Here is a 17,249-nt window from a genome sequence, read left to right as displayed (position 1 = left end):
CAACTAATTGGACTGCCACGGTTATTAGGCATGCCTACAAGAGGTGGCAGAAAAAAGGGAGGGGGGGGGGGGGGGTAGTCAGTCCGCCCTTTTCTGGCGGCACGGACTCACGTTTCCTCCCTTGAGCAAGTTTTTTGCTCCTGGGGTTTCTAATGTACATAATTGTCCAGTTAGAGCCCTCAGCAGTTTTCTGTTACGGACTCTGCACATTCGATTGGAAATTCTAAAACTTCTTCTTATCTCTCCTAACATGGTGTGGTGTAAGGATGTCTAGAAAGTCACGTCAGCCAAGTGGGCCTCCACTATAGTTAGACAAGCCTAGGTCTGGTAGTAGAGTCATTCAGGTGATGTCAGGGCAGTCTTGCCCTTTACTACAGCCAGGTCTTTTGAGGCAAGAGCTTGGTCTTCCTCTCTAGCAGGTCTTCGATCTGGGCTCCTGGCAGAAGTCATTGAGTCGGCTTACTGGCTTTATGAAGATGTATTCTTCAATTTCTATCTCAGGGATGTCGCTACTTTGGGGCAGGACAGCAGTTCTGTGTTACCTGCTCTGGTAGCGGCGGGACAAGTTCTCTATTTCTGATTTGGTCAAGTGCCCTCCACCTTTAGTAGCAATCTGCTATATATGTGAGTTGGGTAAAGATATGTAATTTAATAATAAATTTTCATTTAATTAATATACTTACCCAGCTCACATCGTTTAGACCCTCCCTCCTCCCCGCTGTGGGTTTTGGGTTTCTAAAAAAGTTGTGAGTCGGGCTTCGTTCGGAATGATATAAATGGCGGCATATGCGTGCGCATACGGTAGACGGACCCGGATGTGGTCGTCAGGGATACCAGGATTGTTATGGGTCACTCTTTTTTTAGAGGAGTCTCCCTTGTTAGCAAGGGGACGCGTACAGCGTTACCAGCACTGAACTAGGGTTAATTGCTATATGTGAGTTGGGTAAGTATTTTAATTGAATGAAAATTTATTATTAAAATTTTGGATTTATTTCTTCTTTTACTCTTGTTTTGCTCTCTTCCTTTATCTGGAAAAGTGGAATTCTCTCACTGACAATGAATCAATTTAGTAGGCGAGTAGTTTTGAATGTGTGCGTAAAAGTTGTGCTTGAATCTAATTGTTTGACTCTCAGGTCCCATGCAGAAAGTGGGCCCTCCAGCAGGCAACGCCCCCAGTCACACGCCAAGCGTGCGAGATCCTCATCCTCCGATAGTTCTGTATCACCCCCAAGGTCAAAAGACAGCAAGGACAAAGCGAAAGGCAAGGGCAGGAAGAAGAAAAACCGAGGCGGGAAAGGAGACGCTGGAAGCGGGTCAGACGAGAGGCTGCCCTCTCTTAGTCTCAGTAAGACGCTGAAAATGAAGAAACTCAAACAAACAGGTAGCGTCAGCGATTTGAAGGAGGAAGAGGACAGGCCAAAGAGACGGTCAACATCCCCGCGGCGAGGCGACAACCCAGATTTGCTGGCCGAGGACCCCATGCCACCGTCACGCTCCCAGGATTCCAAGCGAGACTGGGAGGCAGCACGACCTCGAGGTCGCAGCTTGGAGAAGCGTGACAAGAAGCACAAAGGCAAACGGTCAGAGTCTCCCGCTGTGCTTGCTTCTGACAAGGCGGTTAGAAGAGGCAGCAAAGGTCGAGACCTTTCTTTTGACCGCAAGGGCAGGCACTCTGAATCTCCAGCCGTGCAGGGTGAGCGAGGAGGGAGCGGGAAGAGAGGGGAGGGCAGTCGGGATCCCTCGTACGACCGCAGAAAGTGGGAGCAGGACCGGGACAGAAAGGGAGGCGCTGAGGACAGAGCCAAGAGAGGCGGGTCACCCCCATTGAGACAGACAGAGCTGTACTCCCCCTCCCAGCTGGACAGAGACTCCCCGCTGCCCGACCCGTCCACCAGGCCTCACCTACGGGGGGAGGCAGGCCGGGAGAAGGACAGACGTGGCCAAAGCATTGACGCTCGCCGTGGTGACAAGGCTGACCCTCGTGCACCAACCCCTCCCAGACCCGAGCGAGCAGCTCAGGACAGATTCAGTCGCCGTGATGGGGACAACTTTGATCAGTTCAGTCAGGATCGGGGTCGCTTTGACCCTGAGCGTGGCCGTGGGGAGGCGCGTGAAGGTCGCGGTCAGGAGGCAGGAGACAGGGATCAGCGAGGTCATCGGACAGATCAGTTTGAAAGAGGAGTTCCAGCACGTGAGCGAGGGGGAAGGAATGACGTTCCTTTTGATCGCCGAGACAATGTGCGGCAAGCTGGAGGCAGAGATGGGCGGGACAGCTCACGGGACAATGAGGGACGCGACAGGCCACGGGACGCCACTCGTGAGAGGGGAGACAGTCGAGATGCGAGAGACAGAGAGGGGAGAGGCGCCATTGGTGAAGGTTGGTTGCAATGAAGGTTGTTGGTAACAAAAAAAGTTTCTGTTAGGACTGTGTCTTACTTACTTCATAGGATTTTTTTTTAGATAAAAAAAATGAAAAATATAGTCATGGTACAACCAGTGGACACTCGCGTGATATGATGTTGTTGGTTTTTGGAGTGATCAGGCCCATTTTGTGTCTGTTGGGTTTATTTGCTTTATTTTTATTGACAACCTCTGTCTTCTGTTTAATTTTATTATAGTGACAAACTTAACATAGAGCTCTGGTTTTCAAGTCGCCAGTCAAGTAACACTATTATCAAACTAATCTGGAGTAGATTATTGTTTGCATAAGGTAGCATCTATAACAAATTGGCTTATGTCACAAGTGGAGGCGATACAAACAACAGTGAAGTATAGTGCAGATTGGACTTGCTGTTGCATGGTCTGCAGCTGATGTACACTTTAACCTGACTTGTTCCCGGAACGACTATTTTGCTTATTTCAAAGATGTTCTGTTGTTGTGTTTTAGGTGGCAAATTTGGCGGCACCAACTTTGGGGCGGAGGGTCAGCGTCGTGGTAGACAGTGGGAAGCCGGCAACAGGAGTGGTGACTGGGGCAGTGACCGTGGAGATTCTACCCGCGACCTTGCTGGAGGTCGTGTGGAGGAGCGCGGAGGTTTGTGCTTTTATCTTGGACTCCCCATTGGAATACAGTGGTCCCTCTGTTTTAAGATCTTCACAAATCTGGAAAAAAAGGTCTTCGGAAAATGTATTGAGTTATGAAGAGAAAGAGGGTCAAAATGACATCTTAATTAAAAGTCTTATATTGGTTGGTCTTGAAAGGGGGTTCCACCGCATTGAAATCTTACACTTTAAAGTGAAGAAGTTTGCCATTTCATGTGTTTGATGTCTGCTTACCTACTGATTATGACATAATAGTGTGTAGAGACTGTTGAGCAGAACTGAAAAATGTTCTTGTTTTCTTTTGTTTAGTTAGTTTAAGACGATCCAACCTTCATTCTGTTTGGGTGCTAGTTGTTACATGTTTCTATTTAAAACATGTCCTGCCACGCCATTAAATGTGTATATCTCTCTGTTAATCTCTTTGCCTACGGTCAATTTAATATCATATTCTTACTCCGAATCACATTAGCATTGAGTCACCTGAGATGCTTATCACTGAAAAACGCTTACCCGGCTAAAGAATTTAAAGGGAAGCAACCCCATCACCAAAACGAAAGTGAAAGTAGCTTTGGTAATGGGCCAGTACACCGGGAGTTACCTCCCATACGGGTGTATGCCACGTCACTTCCTCTAGGAACACGTGCCTATTATCTTACGTCTTTTTCACCTCGGAGAGGACGGTTCACTTTTTGACGCTCTGTGGCTGACCTTGTGTGTTTGAGTGACACCCGCCGGCCACGTTACCCAGCTTGTCTGCTCGCCTTGCCTACAGTTTGGTGAGCTCGTTCCCGTTTGTTGTTGGTTGTTTGCGCTGTTTCGTTACTGTACGTTGTCCGTTTTTTACGGACTTGTGTGTCAGTGACTTGCGTGTTTCGCCATTTTGTTGTGTGAGTTAGTTAGCTAACTCGTGTGACTTTGCTAGTAGCTCTGCGTGCCCTCTTTCTGTTTGGGCAAGTGTAGCTTTAGTATTTTGTTGACGCGTAAGCGTGTGTGTTTACTGTGTTTTCAGTCGTTTTGACTTACGTTTCAGTAAATCTTTTTACTTTGCCACGTGTTGTTGACGTTTGTGTCAGTGTCTTGCGTGTCGCCATTTTGTTGTGTGAGTTAGTTTTCTAGCTCGTGTGACTTTGTTTGTAGCTCTCCGTGCCTCTGCTTGTGGGGCAAGTTTAGCTATAGTATTTTGTTAACGCATTAGTGCGTGTGTTTACTGAATTTTCCAGTCGTTTAGACTTATGTTTCAGTAAATTTTTTCGCGTTGCCACGTGTTGTTGTCAACATGTCTGATTCAGACAAGCGCCGTGGCAAGTCGGACCCCAAGGGGAAAATTAAGGCTAAGTCTTCCTCTTCCAAAGCAACGTTACTTGTTACAGACCAAGAGCGTAACACTTTGTTGGCTGTACCAATTTCGGCGCCTAGCGCTGTTACTACTTCTGCTTCTTTTGCGGCGCCTAGCGCTACCGTTACTTCTGCACCTGTCTCTACATCGGAGACTTCGTCTTCTTTATTAGCACCTGGACAAGGTGCGTTGGTTTCCTCTCTGTTAAAGTCACTGGTTCCAGAAATCCGCAGCTTGGTGCAGGCAGAATTTCAGCGTTCCGTCGCCAGCAGTTCGGCGTTTCCGGCATCTGGCAGTGACGTCCGGGCATTGGCTTCCGTGTCTTTGTCCTCCACTTCCGGCTTGGAGCAGCGTCCTCCCTCTTCAGCGTCGGTTGGTAAGCAGAGCTGGTCCGATAGCCCTCGTGAGGCGCCTGGACGTTCTCCTTCGGGGGACAGCTCTTTCGCATCGGGTCACGACCGATACCTTGCTGATCTTTCATTTCCGGCGATAACCTACGAGGCCCCGGACTTGTTCGAACAGCGGCGGCAGTCGGTTTCGACTGCCGCATTTCCGGCACTTGCCGGAAGTGATGATCCGTCCGCTCCGGCACGCTACGGCGGTCGCGGCAGGATGGAGTATTCACTGACTTCCGGTCCTTCCGGATCGCGAAGTCAACCAGTGCAGTCTTCACTTCCGCATTTTGCGGTTCCGTTGACTACACTTCCGGTTTCGGCCGGAAACGCTTCTTCCTCTTCTGGTGGTTCCTTCCGGATACCAGATAGTGGATTACAGCGTGCGCCTTCCGGCTTTCAAGCGCCTAGGCTTGAGCAGGCATCACTCCACTCAGTCGGGGGAGTGACGTCAGCTCATCCAGCTCCGGTTTTTGCGGATGGTCGTCCTGCTTACCCTTTACCTTCACAGGGTTTTGGGCGGCAGGATGACGTTAGTGCTCAGGCTTTTCCGGTTTCCGGTTTGCCAGGGCATGCTTCTGCTTCCGGAACTGGTGACTTCGGTCATGGTTCCACGTGTGACTATTCTGATGCTCCATCAGTGGTCAGCGAGGAGTCGCGGGGCGTGTTTCCGTCGAAGCTCAAGTCTGTTCTTGACGTCGCGGCGGAAGTAACGTCTCGTTATTTTCCTGAAGGGGTGGTGGCTGCGGACTCTTCCGCATCATTCGTTCCTTCTGCCATGGCGGACTTCCGGCCGGCACAGGAGGATGTTTCTTCCTTCCGGTTCGCCGAGTCTCCGTCAGTGGCTTACCAACTTTCGCATTCACTGGTTCGTCCAGCACATGCGGGGAGTGGTATTCGGCCAGTGCCTGTTCCGTTACTGCTTCCTTTTGGTCCAGTTCCGGAATCAGCTCAGCAGTGGGTGGCTTCAGCTGCCCAAGCCTCTTCCTTCGTGCCTACGGCCAATAGGAAGCTTGGCATGCCCAATCAGAGCCAGAATTGGCTGGCGTCTTTTGCACTCCCTAGGGCTACCCTTCCGGTTTCCCGGGAATTGCTGCCTCTTCTGACTAAACCGATCAAGCGTGATTCGGTTTTGCCGGTTTCCGAGGCTTCCCTCCTCTCTGCTGAGGAGGTTGGACGTCGGCAGATCGAACTGTCCTCCATTGCGGAGACTCTCGTTCGGGCTCTGTCTCGGGCATTGACCGATTCGCTAGTTCCTTTCACTCTCAGTGAAGAACAGAATGCGGACGATGTCTCTGCGCTTTTGACCGCATTGGCCAAGGTCAATGAGGAACAATTGCGTCTTTCCTCCCTGCAGTACACCCAAGCGGTACTCTGCAGGAGGGATCTCTTCCTCTCGCAGTCCCAATTCACGGAGCTGGCTACTAGGGAGACCTTGAGAGTCTCCCCGGTCTCAGAGGAGTCTCTCTTCTGTCCGCTGGCACTGGATGCCAGACAGAAGGAGATTCAGTCAAACAAGGACAGTCAGTTCCTTGACTACACTCTGAAGGGGGTGAAACAGTCTCAGCCTTCTAAACAGAAGCAGGCTCAGACATCGTCTAACCCCAAGCCAGCTCAGAAGCGGCAGGCTTCGCCGGCCGCTCGTGGTGGGAAGAAGAGGACGGCATCGGGGAGGGGGCGTGGCGGCTCTGGAAGTAAGCCACACCCCCAATGAAGCGCTCCCGATCTCACCTCCCTCCCGCCCTCCACCTTGGTGATGGCGGGAGGCCCCTCCCGGGCACTTTCTCGTTGGATGTCGGTAGTAGACAGCCAATGGATTGTGGGAGTGGTGAGTTCGGGCTTCCGTCTACTCTGGCGGGAGGAAAAGGCGCCTCTTACCCGAGTGCCTCCGCGGTTCAAGCCCCCCTTCTCGCAGGAAGCACGTTCCGTCTTGCAGTCGGAAATTGCCTCCCTGGAGCAGAAGGGCGCGGTGGAGAGAGTTCGGGTCCACAGCTCCCTGGGATTTTACGGGCGTCTGGTCGCTGTTCCCAAAGCATCAGGAGGATGGCGTCCCGTGTTGGATTTATCTCTCCTCAATACTTTCTTGAGGGAGATAAAATTCAAGATGGAGACGCCAGCCTCTGTCCGAGACTCTCTCCGCCCAGGAGACTGGGTGACCTCGATCGATCTCACGGACGCATACTTTCACATTCTTATGCATCCGGCCGACCGGAAATGGCTTCGTTTCCGGTGGGGAGATCAGATCTACCAGTTTCGCGCACTCCCTTTCGGGCTGTCTCTCGCACCATGGATTTTCACCATGGTGGTGAGACAGGTCTGTGCACTGGTGAGGTCCCAGGGTATCCGTCTGCGGGCTTATCTGGACGACTGGCTCATCATGAACCAGTCCCAGAGCGGCTGTTCGCAGGATACCCTGACGGTTCTTCGAGAATCCAACTCGTTGGGGTTCTCGATCAACCGGGTAAAGTCGGAGCTGACCCCGTCACAGACATTCACTTATCTGGGGATGTCTTTCGACACGGTCGCTTGGACTGTCCAGCCTTCTCAGAGAAGGGTGGACAAGCTCCAAGCTCAGATTCGCTCCACTTTACCTCTCCTGATGGCTTCCATCCGCTCGCTCGCCTCCATCTTGGGGCAGATGGAGTCTATGGCTCTTCTGGTTTCACTGGGCCGGGTCCACAAACGTCCGCTTCAGTTCGCGCTGAAGCCGTTTGTGGACTCTCCTCTGGTGGACTGGGACGCCCTCATCCCTTTGCAGGGATGGTTCCAGTCTGCGACCCTTCCGTGGTTGGACACGGAGTGGGTCTGCAGAGGTGTTCCGATCGTCGTGCCCCTCCCCGACCAGGGAGGGTTGGGGGGCACATACAGATCTTCAGACTCCTCCCTTTCCGTTACTCAGCCGAGTAATCCGGAAAGCGGAGATGGAGGAGCCGGCCCTTCTTCTTCTGGTCGCTCCTCTGTGGCCGTCGCAGGTCTGGTTTCCAGATCTTCTTCGGCTTGCCCAAGGGCCCCCCATTCCTCTCGCACTCGTGCGAGGGGAACTAGTGCAGCCCCGAACAGGCATTCCACACGAGGAGCCCAGTCTTCTGAAGCTTCACGTGTGGAAGTTGTTCGGGACTCGCTGAAGCGCTCTGGGGCGTCGTCTTTGACTCTGGACTTGGTGGCTCGCTCGCATAGAGCGTCCACCTCTTCAGTTTATGCTTCCCACTGGAAGGCATGGACTGCCTGGTGTTCAGCTAGAGGGGTGAGTTCGGTGGCTCCGCGCTCTATTCAGGTCGCTAACCACCTCTCTTTCATGTCTTCACAGGGCGCCTCAGTCTCCTCGTTGAGGGTCCGGCGCTCCGCTATCTCGGCGACTCTTCAGCAGATTGGTCGTTCTGTTCGAGTCGGGGGCGTTATAGCTGCAGTCATTAAAGGGGCTGCTCTTAAGGAAGCTAAAGCTCGTTTGCCCGCTCCCAAGTGGGACTTGTTTTTGACTCACATGCGAAGCAAAAGTGAGTCTATGTACTCACCCGAGTCGTCCGTCCGTCCGTCCGTCCGTCCGTCCGGACGTCCGTCCGTCCGGCCGTCCGGAAAACTTTAACGTTGGATATTTCTTGGACACTATTCAGTCTATCAGTACCAAATTTGGCAAGATGGTGTATGATGACAAGGCCCCAAAAAACATACATAGCATCTTGACCTTGCTTCAAGGTCAAGGTCGCAGGGGCCATAAATGTTGCCTAAAAAACAGCTATTGTTCACATTTTCCCCATTTTCTCTGAAGTTTTTGAGATTGAATACCTCACCTATATATGATATATAGAGCAAAGTAAGCCCCATCTTTTGATACCAGTTTGGTTTACCTTGCTTCAAGGTCAAGGTCACAGGAGCTCTTCAAAGTTGGATTGTATACATATTTTGAAGTGACCTTGACCCTGAACTATGGAAGATAACTGTTTCAAACTTAAAAATTATGTGGGGCACATGTTATGCTTTCATCATGAGACACATTTGGTCACATATGATCAAGGTCAAGGTCACTTTGACCCTTATGAAATGTGACCAAAATAAGGTAGTGAACCACTAAAAGTGACCATATCTCATGGTAGAAAGAGCCAATAAGCACCATTGTACTTCCTATGTCTTGAATGAACAGCTTTGTGTTGCATGACCTTGGATGACCTTCACCTTGGGTCAAGGTCACATTGTATTTTGGTAGGAAAAATGTCTAAAGCAGTTCTTAGTGTATGATGTCATTACTAGGTTTAGTTATTTGACCTTGACCCTGAAGGTCAAGGTCATGTAAAGGTCAAGGTCAAGCATGTGAGTCGTATGGGCTTTGCCCTTCTTGTTAATCCTGGAATTCCTTCGTTCTGTGGATTTTGAGCCTTTAAGCGAGGCCAGTCTGTTCAATGTCACTCGCAAAGCGCTGTTTCTCCTTTTGTTGGCTACGGCCCGACGGGGTAGCGAGGTCCACGCCCTGTCGGGTCAGCCTGGAGATATCTCCTTTGAGCCGGACGGTTCCGCATCTTTGCGTTTCCGGCCTGATTTCCTGGCCAAGAATCAGTCTCCGGGGCAGGCCTCTCCGCTGGTTAGAGTTAAGGCTCTGACCAGCGCGTTGGCCCCGGGTGACCCCGATTCGGTCAATTGCCCTGTGAGGGCACTTCGTCTGTACTTAGCCCGGACTCAGCCGATTCGGTCTAGTTCTCAGAAGTTGTTGTTTATCTCTCTCCTTACTAGGCGCGAGAAAGATTTGTCGAAGGTAACGTTGGCCCGGTGGGTGTCCTCGCTCATCAAGCAGGCTTATGAGTGGAGGCGCACAAAGAGGGGGGGGGGTTATGCCCTCCTTGCCACCTGACTCGGCCCGAGCCCATGAGACGAGGGCGTGGGCATCCTCTCTGGCAGTTCTGCGCTCCAGACGTCTAGAGGAGGTGCTGACAACTGCGTATTGGCGTTCCGAAGATGTTTTCTTAAACTTTTATCTTCGGGACGTCACAGCTCTTCGACAGGATGGCTCCAGAGGCCTTCCAGCGCTCATAGCAGCAGGCCAGTTCCTGTCCAGAACTTGATGGTGAGTTTTGATTCATTTCTAGCCCACCGCCTTGTTGATGTTATCTGCTAATGTGATTCGGAGTAAGAATATGATATTAAATGGAAAATTTCCTAAATAAATTATCATTTAATTAATATACTTACCCGAATCACATACTGTATTCCCTCCCACCTGCCCCGCTTATGGTTTTAAGATTTTTTAAAGCCGTATGATAATAGGCACGTGTTCCTAGAGGAAGTGACGTGGCATACACCCGTATGGGAGGTAACTCCCGGTGTACTGGCCCATTACCAAAGCTACTTTCACTTTCGTTTTGGTGATGGGGTTGCTTCCCTTTAAATTCTTTAGCCGGGTAAGCGTTTTTCAGTGATAAGCATCTCAGGTGACTCAATGCTAATGTGATTCGGGTAAGTATATTAATTAAATGATAATTTATTTAGGAAATTTTCCAATATAAGTGTTTATGACACTCAGCATTTGAAAGACTTAACAGCCGTTATATTTAAAACTTATGCTTGAATTCGCTTTCATTTTGTGTTAAAGGTCATGTGTTCCGCGAAGAAACGAGAGATGGTGGTCGACCAGGTGACAGACGCGGGAGAGACCTACCAGTGGAGGGTCGACTGGACAGGCCTGAAGGCCGCTTGGAGCGAGGTGACAGCCGTTCAGAGAGGGGAGATAACCGTCTGGACAGAGCTGATGGTCGCCCAGAGAGAGGTGATGTTCGCATGGATCGCGCTGACGGTCGTCTGGAGAGAGGAGCTGATCGAATGGAAAGAGGAGATCGTTCCCTGGACAGAGGCGACGCTCGTTTGGATAGAGGAGACAGACTGGACAGAGGGGACCCCAGGCCAGACAGAGGAGACGGGCGCATGGAGCGGCCACGAGTGGACCCGGCTGTGGGCGTGATGGACCAGCGAGGCTCCCGCCAAGGTCAAGGACGCGGTGGGGCAGCGGGTTCAGGCGATGGCCGTGGAGGGATGAGGGGAATGGGGAACAGAAGCCCAGTGGACAACCGCGGCTTTGAGTTCGATCGGCGTGGTGGGGGTCTGCGCGATGTGCCGGGAGACATGGGGAGGGGGGGCAGGCCAGGGGAACGTGAGGGCAGGATGGACAGAGAGCGCGACAGAGAACCACCGGGCCCCGCACCCAGAGACCGCTTTGAACCCGGTCCCCCAGAGTTCAGGCGCGATGACCGAGGATTCCGCGATGAGCTTCCTGAAGTTGGTGCTTTGCGCGATCGTCATGGCGACGGTCGATTCATCGAGCCTGATGTCAGGGATCCTCAGCAGCGGGGTGGGCGGAGGTTTGATGACGTAAGAGACGATAGAATACCAGACCGTGGTCCGCCTGACGACAGACAGGCTCGTGATCGTATGCTGCCTCGCCACGGAGGAGGGGTGGGAGGGGGCATGTACGAGTTTGACCGCCCCCCAGGCCCTGATGTTAGACCTCAAGATCTTCCTCCAAATCAGAGGCGAGGACCTCTCCTGCCCACCCCTGTCGAGGAACCTCCACCCAGGCGAGGCGGGCGAGGAGATGCATACGAGCGGGAGCTACCCAGGGCTGGCAGAGAAGGCGCCCGGGACGTGAGAGAGGAACGTGGGGGAAGGAGAGACCAGAGAGAAGGAGACTTCACCCCTGACCTGGGACCTCGGGATGATCGTGGGAGAAGGGAACCCCGAGATGCAGACTTCCCGCAGGAATTCCGACAGGTTGGACGCGAGTTTGCCCGAGACGGGCCAAGAGACCCCCTATGGGGACGGGATGCAGGCAGAGAGGGGAAAGACTTGGGGCGGGACGGACCGAGGGACATGACCGGTAGGAGAGGTCGGGCCCCTCCAGGTGAGGAACTCCCACCTGACATGTTAGACAGAGGTTGTGACCGCAGCCGGCCAGACTCGCAGCGACGTGACAGAGACCGCAGTCCTCGGCGTGATGGTGAGAAAGCTAAAGACAGCCTGATGCCTGACCTTGACCCTGGTAAACGCCACCCGGACAAGCGAGATGACGGAGACAGAGGCAGGGAGGCTGCAGGGAAGGTGGAGACCGGTGATGCTCGGAGCACTCGGTCAGCAGAAGATTTGCGTGAATCCAGTGCTCAGCGACTGAAGGAGAAGGTTGGGGAGGGGCCAGCCAAAGCTAGCTCCTTGAGAGGGGGGCGAGACCGCGACTCCCAGTCTGATGGCAAGACGTGAGTTGTCTTTCTTTACTGCCTTCATTTTCTCTGTTTCTCTACTGCCTTTCTTCTCTATGTGTCACTAATGGCTTTAGCACACAGAGCATCAATATTAGTCTTTGGGCCACATCATCACACTGAAAGGGCTTCAGACCTATGGCAAGTTTTTCACATACTTCATAACAATCTACTTTGACTGGACATTTCTGGTATATTATTGCTACTAGAATTATTAAAATTATTGATTACTAAAATTATTGGAAATGCAATGGTCAACCAGTCACTCCTTCCAGTTTGTGTTTCAGTCAACAGTTTATTCCCTGTAAATAAATTATTGCTGTGGTATGCTTTGTTTGACTAGTCACCATAACTGAGTGACCAGTTTCTTATAAAATTATGCACTGCGCAAGTTAATTTTGATCAGTGATTACAGGTGCACTTACATTCTAGATATTTTCTGCAGGAAAAACTGCAGAGTCGCCTAGTGGTGCAAGGTGTAGGTTTATTTTTATTTGACCTGAATATTGTGTGTGCAGATCACCAGGGTACAGTTGTGGGCAGGACAAATCACCCCTACCTTTCCCTGAGCGGCGCCAGCCTGCCAAGAAAACTCGCTCCCTGTCACCAAAGGCACGGCGCTCCACCCCTCTGACAGACAGAGTTCCTCCTGGCAGCGACAGCGGCCGCTCCCCGGCAACCACACGCTCCCCTGGCAGACGCAGCGGAGACCCTACCCTGTCCCCTCAGTCCAAGCCCGATCGAAGAGGCCGGTCTCGAACCCCTGTGGGCGTCAAACGCAAGCTGGAGGAAGAGTTACGCACCTCTGCAACAACGAGAGCCAGAGATGACACTAAATCCCCGGCTCCCAAGCGACCTCGAGAAGAGTCGAGGTCGCCAGGCCGAAGGGGCAGCCGCCACCCATCCCCAGTGGGTTCCCACCACAGTCGCGGGAGCCACAGCAGCCTGGAGCCCAGGAAGAGGCCAGGCAGCGCCCACAGGGAGGGAGAGGCCCGCTTCTTTGGACACGGACGTGACAGAGACAGCCCTGCTACCTGGAGGGACAGGGACCCTGCTGCCAAAGGGGAGGTCAGTCAGTGATCACGCTAGGTTTTTTGTAGTAAAGCACTATAGTCTTGAAGGCAAGAAAGATACATCCCACAAAAACCCTGTCACATCGTCGTGGCAAGCATCAGCTTTGATCTGGGCAATCCAGACCCAGTTTACGATTTCTCTCACAGTAATTTCCATGACTTTCATAAGGCCTAAAAAAAAAATAGGTGTGGTTACGGTAACCCGACCTACCCTATTTTTAGGGGCCAACCCTATAACTTTTTATTACATTTGTCAAAACAAAAAAAAACACACACAAGAAAACGAGTGCAGAAAACGCAATGAAAGCGAAAGCGCCCGAGTCGCACACTTATTTCCCTGTCAAGTAAGTTTAATTTGTACACATTAGAAAAAAAAGTTTTAAAAAAAAAAAGTGATTGCCTACCTTTCTACCCTATATTTTTTGGCTATGTTACCGTAACCACACCTATTTTTTTTTTTGGCCTAATAAGTTGCTGGTCATGGCAACAGTTTGAGTGTCAGGAAAAGCAGTGTTATTGTGTGTAGTGTTGTATTGAAAGGGCAAGTTTTACTCACAGAAACCTGGGGAGGGCGTCAAGGGCGACGCAGACAGAGGAGACATGTCACGCAAACGTGGAAGGTCACCCTCTCGTCCTCAAGGTCGCGGACCCGAGAGTGGTGAAAAGGGAAGGAAACGTTGGAGGGGAGGTAAGCGTTCACAATTTGTAGAATTAGTGTTGGAGTGTGCGTGTTGTGTGGGTGGGTGAGTGGTAGAGGGGGAAGAAAGAAGGAGGCTTGAAAAGTGTTTTGTTTGTTTGTGTGTGGATTGTTTTCAGGCAAATGTTTTGTTGTTGATTGATTGTCTCAGGTAGGAAGGCAGTTTTCTTGAGTTTCCACATGATTTTGTGTGTGCATTTAAACACTAATTTTGCTTTAGAACGGGGTTGGGCTGTTGGTAGGGTTACAATTGATAAAAAGGAAGAAACATTAGGTGTCTTAAAAGTTGTGTGTTCCTTTTACAGTAGAAACAAATGATCATGCATTCTCTCTCTACTATTCTTAGTGAAGTTGCACCCAGCCCTTGAAGCGGCTTGCACGGCAGGGTTTGAACTCAGTGACGTTGAAAACAAAGTCAGCCAAACGTTGGACACATTCAGGCAGACGCAGCTTCTGTCCCAAACCAGAAACACTATGGCTGGAAAAGTAGTGCTGGACAAAAGATATGACCGTGAGCGACTTTTGTGCGAAAGTGAAGATCTGCTGATCATGTACGACTGTAAGAGGCAGGCAGTGATTGATTGGTTCATCAGAAAGGACAGGAAGCGGCAACTCACGCACTTTGAGGAAGACGCTCAGAATTGCGTGAAAGTTTGGTCGGCGGTGACAGACGAAAGATATCAACCTGCCTGTGACATGTTGTCCAACAAAACAGTCATCTTAGCCGCAGCCATCCGTCAGTTGATTGGTCTGTGGTCTGCTGTTGATACGTGGATTGTTGTTGTCAGGCTGACTGCTGTTGTTCATTGCTTCTCGGCAAAACTTTTCTGAGCTTCAATTTGCATCTTTTTTTTTTTATATCTGTCTGCTGTCATCTTGGCATTGCTTTGTTTGTGGACTTCAAACTCTTCCTTTCAAGGAAGCTTGTGTGACTTCTGGAAGGAAGAAATATGACTCTGTGGCTGGATTCTTCTTCGCATTCATTGTGGCTGGCTGGATTTGTGAAAGATGAATCTTGCGACACTTTGTTGATCTTGATCTCTTTCTCTCGGTGTGACTGTCTGCCTGTATTCATGTGCCTTCACTCTCTTCATGCCCGACTTGAGCCCTGGTTGCTTTGTGGTCTTCTTCTGTCCCTCTTTGTCATGCTTATTTTCACAGAAGCTCATGTTTGCACTGTCGGAAGAGTGTTTTGTTATTCATATTATATATTGTATATACATGGAGCCTCAGGTATCCAGTGAAAATACTTTTGAATGAGCATGTTACATCTTCCTGCAGCTCATAGGCTCTCTGCAAAAATTTTAATTTTTTTGCGAGTTATTTTTGATGACAGTTTGAATGAATTTGAAATGATAGTTTTGATGTGAATGTATGTGTGTTTGCATGTATGTGCCCATTTATAAGCACAACTTGCAAAAGTGAATGCATACTTGTATGCGTGTGTATGAGTTTGTGATTTCTGGTTATGAGTTTGTGATTTTTGGTTAGCAACATGCATTCCACACAATGACACATGTATTCGACACTTGACAACTCCCTTGGGGTTTAATTAAGATGGATCTTTTTGTGTCATGCTTTTTGTCCTTGGCTATCTTGCTGCTTCAGTACGTGTCATTACTGAAGTCTCTGCTTTGTATTTCTGCCTTCTTTGATTTTGCCTGAAGATTTGTTCATTTTTTTGTTGCTGGTCATTCTGTAATGTTTCCTTGTCTCTTACATTCCCTCACAGGGTTTTCCTCTCTCCCTCTTTTGATCTTGATAATATGTTTGCATTATGCCTTTCCGCTTTTTCTCTTACTTTCAAACTTTTCATGATGAAAGTTTGGTAATAAACTAACTCTCTCCCCCCCCCCCCCACACACACACACAATTTGCATTGCCATATCAGTAGAGTATGATTGACAGCAGGGAACAAAAGGTAAATGTGACATGCTGTGCTAAATGTGTGTGTTTGTGTTGGTATTGATAACAGATGGCACGTGGTCAGACACTGATGGAGATGGTGCTGACAAGGACAATGTAAGACAGGTAAGGCAAGCTTCTTTTGTGTGTGTTGAGAGAGAGAGAGAAAGAGAGAGAGGGAGAGTCTGTGTGTTTTTAGAAGAGTGTGTGTGTGTACATATAAGAATGAAAGTGTGTCGTGTGTGTTTGTGGAGAGAGGACATGTGTTTAGGAGAGAGTGTGTATGTACATGTGGAGGAAAGAGTATGTGTGTGAAAAGAAGAGAAAGAGTGTGTGACAAGAGTTGCTCTTCGCTATTGCTAAGGATAGAGACATTGATTTTATACATTACTGGGTAAGAGAGAGTGTATGCATTTGTGCCAGAGGCTATGGATGTGTGAGTGTGGTTTAGAACCAAGTCACACATCGTTGCAGGAACCTGCTAAGACTTGCCTTGATTTTGTGCAGAAATCTGCGGGCACTGACCCAGGGAGAGTTGCCGACACACCAGGCAACAGTGCAGACACCACGCGAACTGACACCACCAAAACACCACCCTCCTTCCCTCCCTCCTCTGGGGCACCTCCCTCCGCTGAGACGGCAAAGTCTGGGCGCCAGGGACGCGATGACAGTTTTGGTAGTCGTGGTAACGAGGAATGGTCTGGCCAAGATTTGAACAGGTAAGGCTCCAACTTGAGTGTGTGAGGGAGAAGGAGAGAGAGAATTGAATTGAATTGAACTTTATTTAACAAGGATTAAGATTTAAGGCTACGCCTTTTCTTAGAGATGGAGAAGGGGGAAGGAGAGAGAGAATATGTGTGTGAGAGTGACTGTGACCATGACTGTGTGCATTGTTAAGGCGCTCTTTACTGGAAAGGTATATATTTCAAGCCTCGAAAAAACAAACTGGTTTGGTGAATAGAGGAGGGTTGCATTTGAACCCTATGCCTCCCAGAGTGTCCAATATGGCCTGCCAGATCCATATACAGATCCTGCATCAATTCCCTGCAAACTCACTTTTCCCCTTTCGTGAGATGTGAGCAAATGCAAGGGAGCTTGTGCAGATGAGAGTGAGCCTTGCTTGATGGTTCAGTCTAATGGGAACTGCAAAGGAGACAGCATGATTCTGTGCGTGAGGCATAGGGTTAAGGGAGAGGGTCCTTTTTGCCTGGCAATTCCAGTTGTGCATTTTTTGTAGCTGCATTTTAAGAAGCAGCACTGTTCTGCGTTGTCAACAGATCTGAGCCCCGACCAGGTGCACTGGCTGAAGGAGAGTCCCAGGGAGATGTGTCTGGTAACCATGACAGCGCAGACGCTGGCCTGGGCAACATGTTGGGTGAGTTAATGCTGTCAGCTTACTTTCTCCCCTCTCCACTTTCTCAGTCCAGTGCATAATTGGGTTGGATGTGGGGGAGGGGATGTTTACTTTTTCAACCTATATCTGTATCAAAAGGGCTTTTAAGAGCAGGGGTTAGGAGAAGGAAGACGGCCGCAATGGCTTGGTGGTAAGACGCCGGCCTCCAAAGCGGAAGG

General features: G+C 50.2%; 1 protein-coding gene across 1 annotated transcript in view; it reads left to right on the top strand.

Moving 5' to 3' along the window:
• The window catches only part of LOC138983658 (zinc finger CCCH domain-containing protein 13-like), a 55,890-nt gene that overhangs the window by 19,174 nt on the left and 19,467 nt on the right, over nucleotides 1–17,249 (top strand). Inside the window, exons 8-15 of the mRNA XM_070356939.1 lie at nucleotides 1,134–2,377; nucleotides 2,888–3,034; nucleotides 10,349–11,999; nucleotides 12,521–13,070; nucleotides 13,634–13,763; nucleotides 15,748–15,803; nucleotides 16,185–16,396; nucleotides 16,955–17,052. Coding sequence (XP_070213040.1) covers nucleotides 1,134–2,377; nucleotides 2,888–3,034; nucleotides 10,349–11,999; nucleotides 12,521–13,070; nucleotides 13,634–13,763; nucleotides 15,748–15,803; nucleotides 16,185–16,396; nucleotides 16,955–17,052 — 4,088 coding nt within the window. The remainder of the gene's footprint in view (nucleotides 1–1,133; nucleotides 2,378–2,887; nucleotides 3,035–10,348; nucleotides 12,000–12,520; nucleotides 13,071–13,633; nucleotides 13,764–15,747; nucleotides 15,804–16,184; nucleotides 16,397–16,954; nucleotides 17,053–17,249) is intronic.

The sequence above is a fragment of the Littorina saxatilis genome, linkage group LG13 (genome assembly GCF_037325665.1).
Source record: "Littorina saxatilis isolate snail1 linkage group LG13, US_GU_Lsax_2.0, whole genome shotgun sequence".
In the NCBI taxonomy this organism is placed as follows: domain Eukaryota; kingdom Metazoa; phylum Mollusca; class Gastropoda; order Littorinimorpha; family Littorinidae; genus Littorina; species Littorina saxatilis.
The sequence above is the reverse complement of the archived record's forward strand: the minus strand, read 5'-3'. Positions and strand labels throughout refer to the sequence as shown.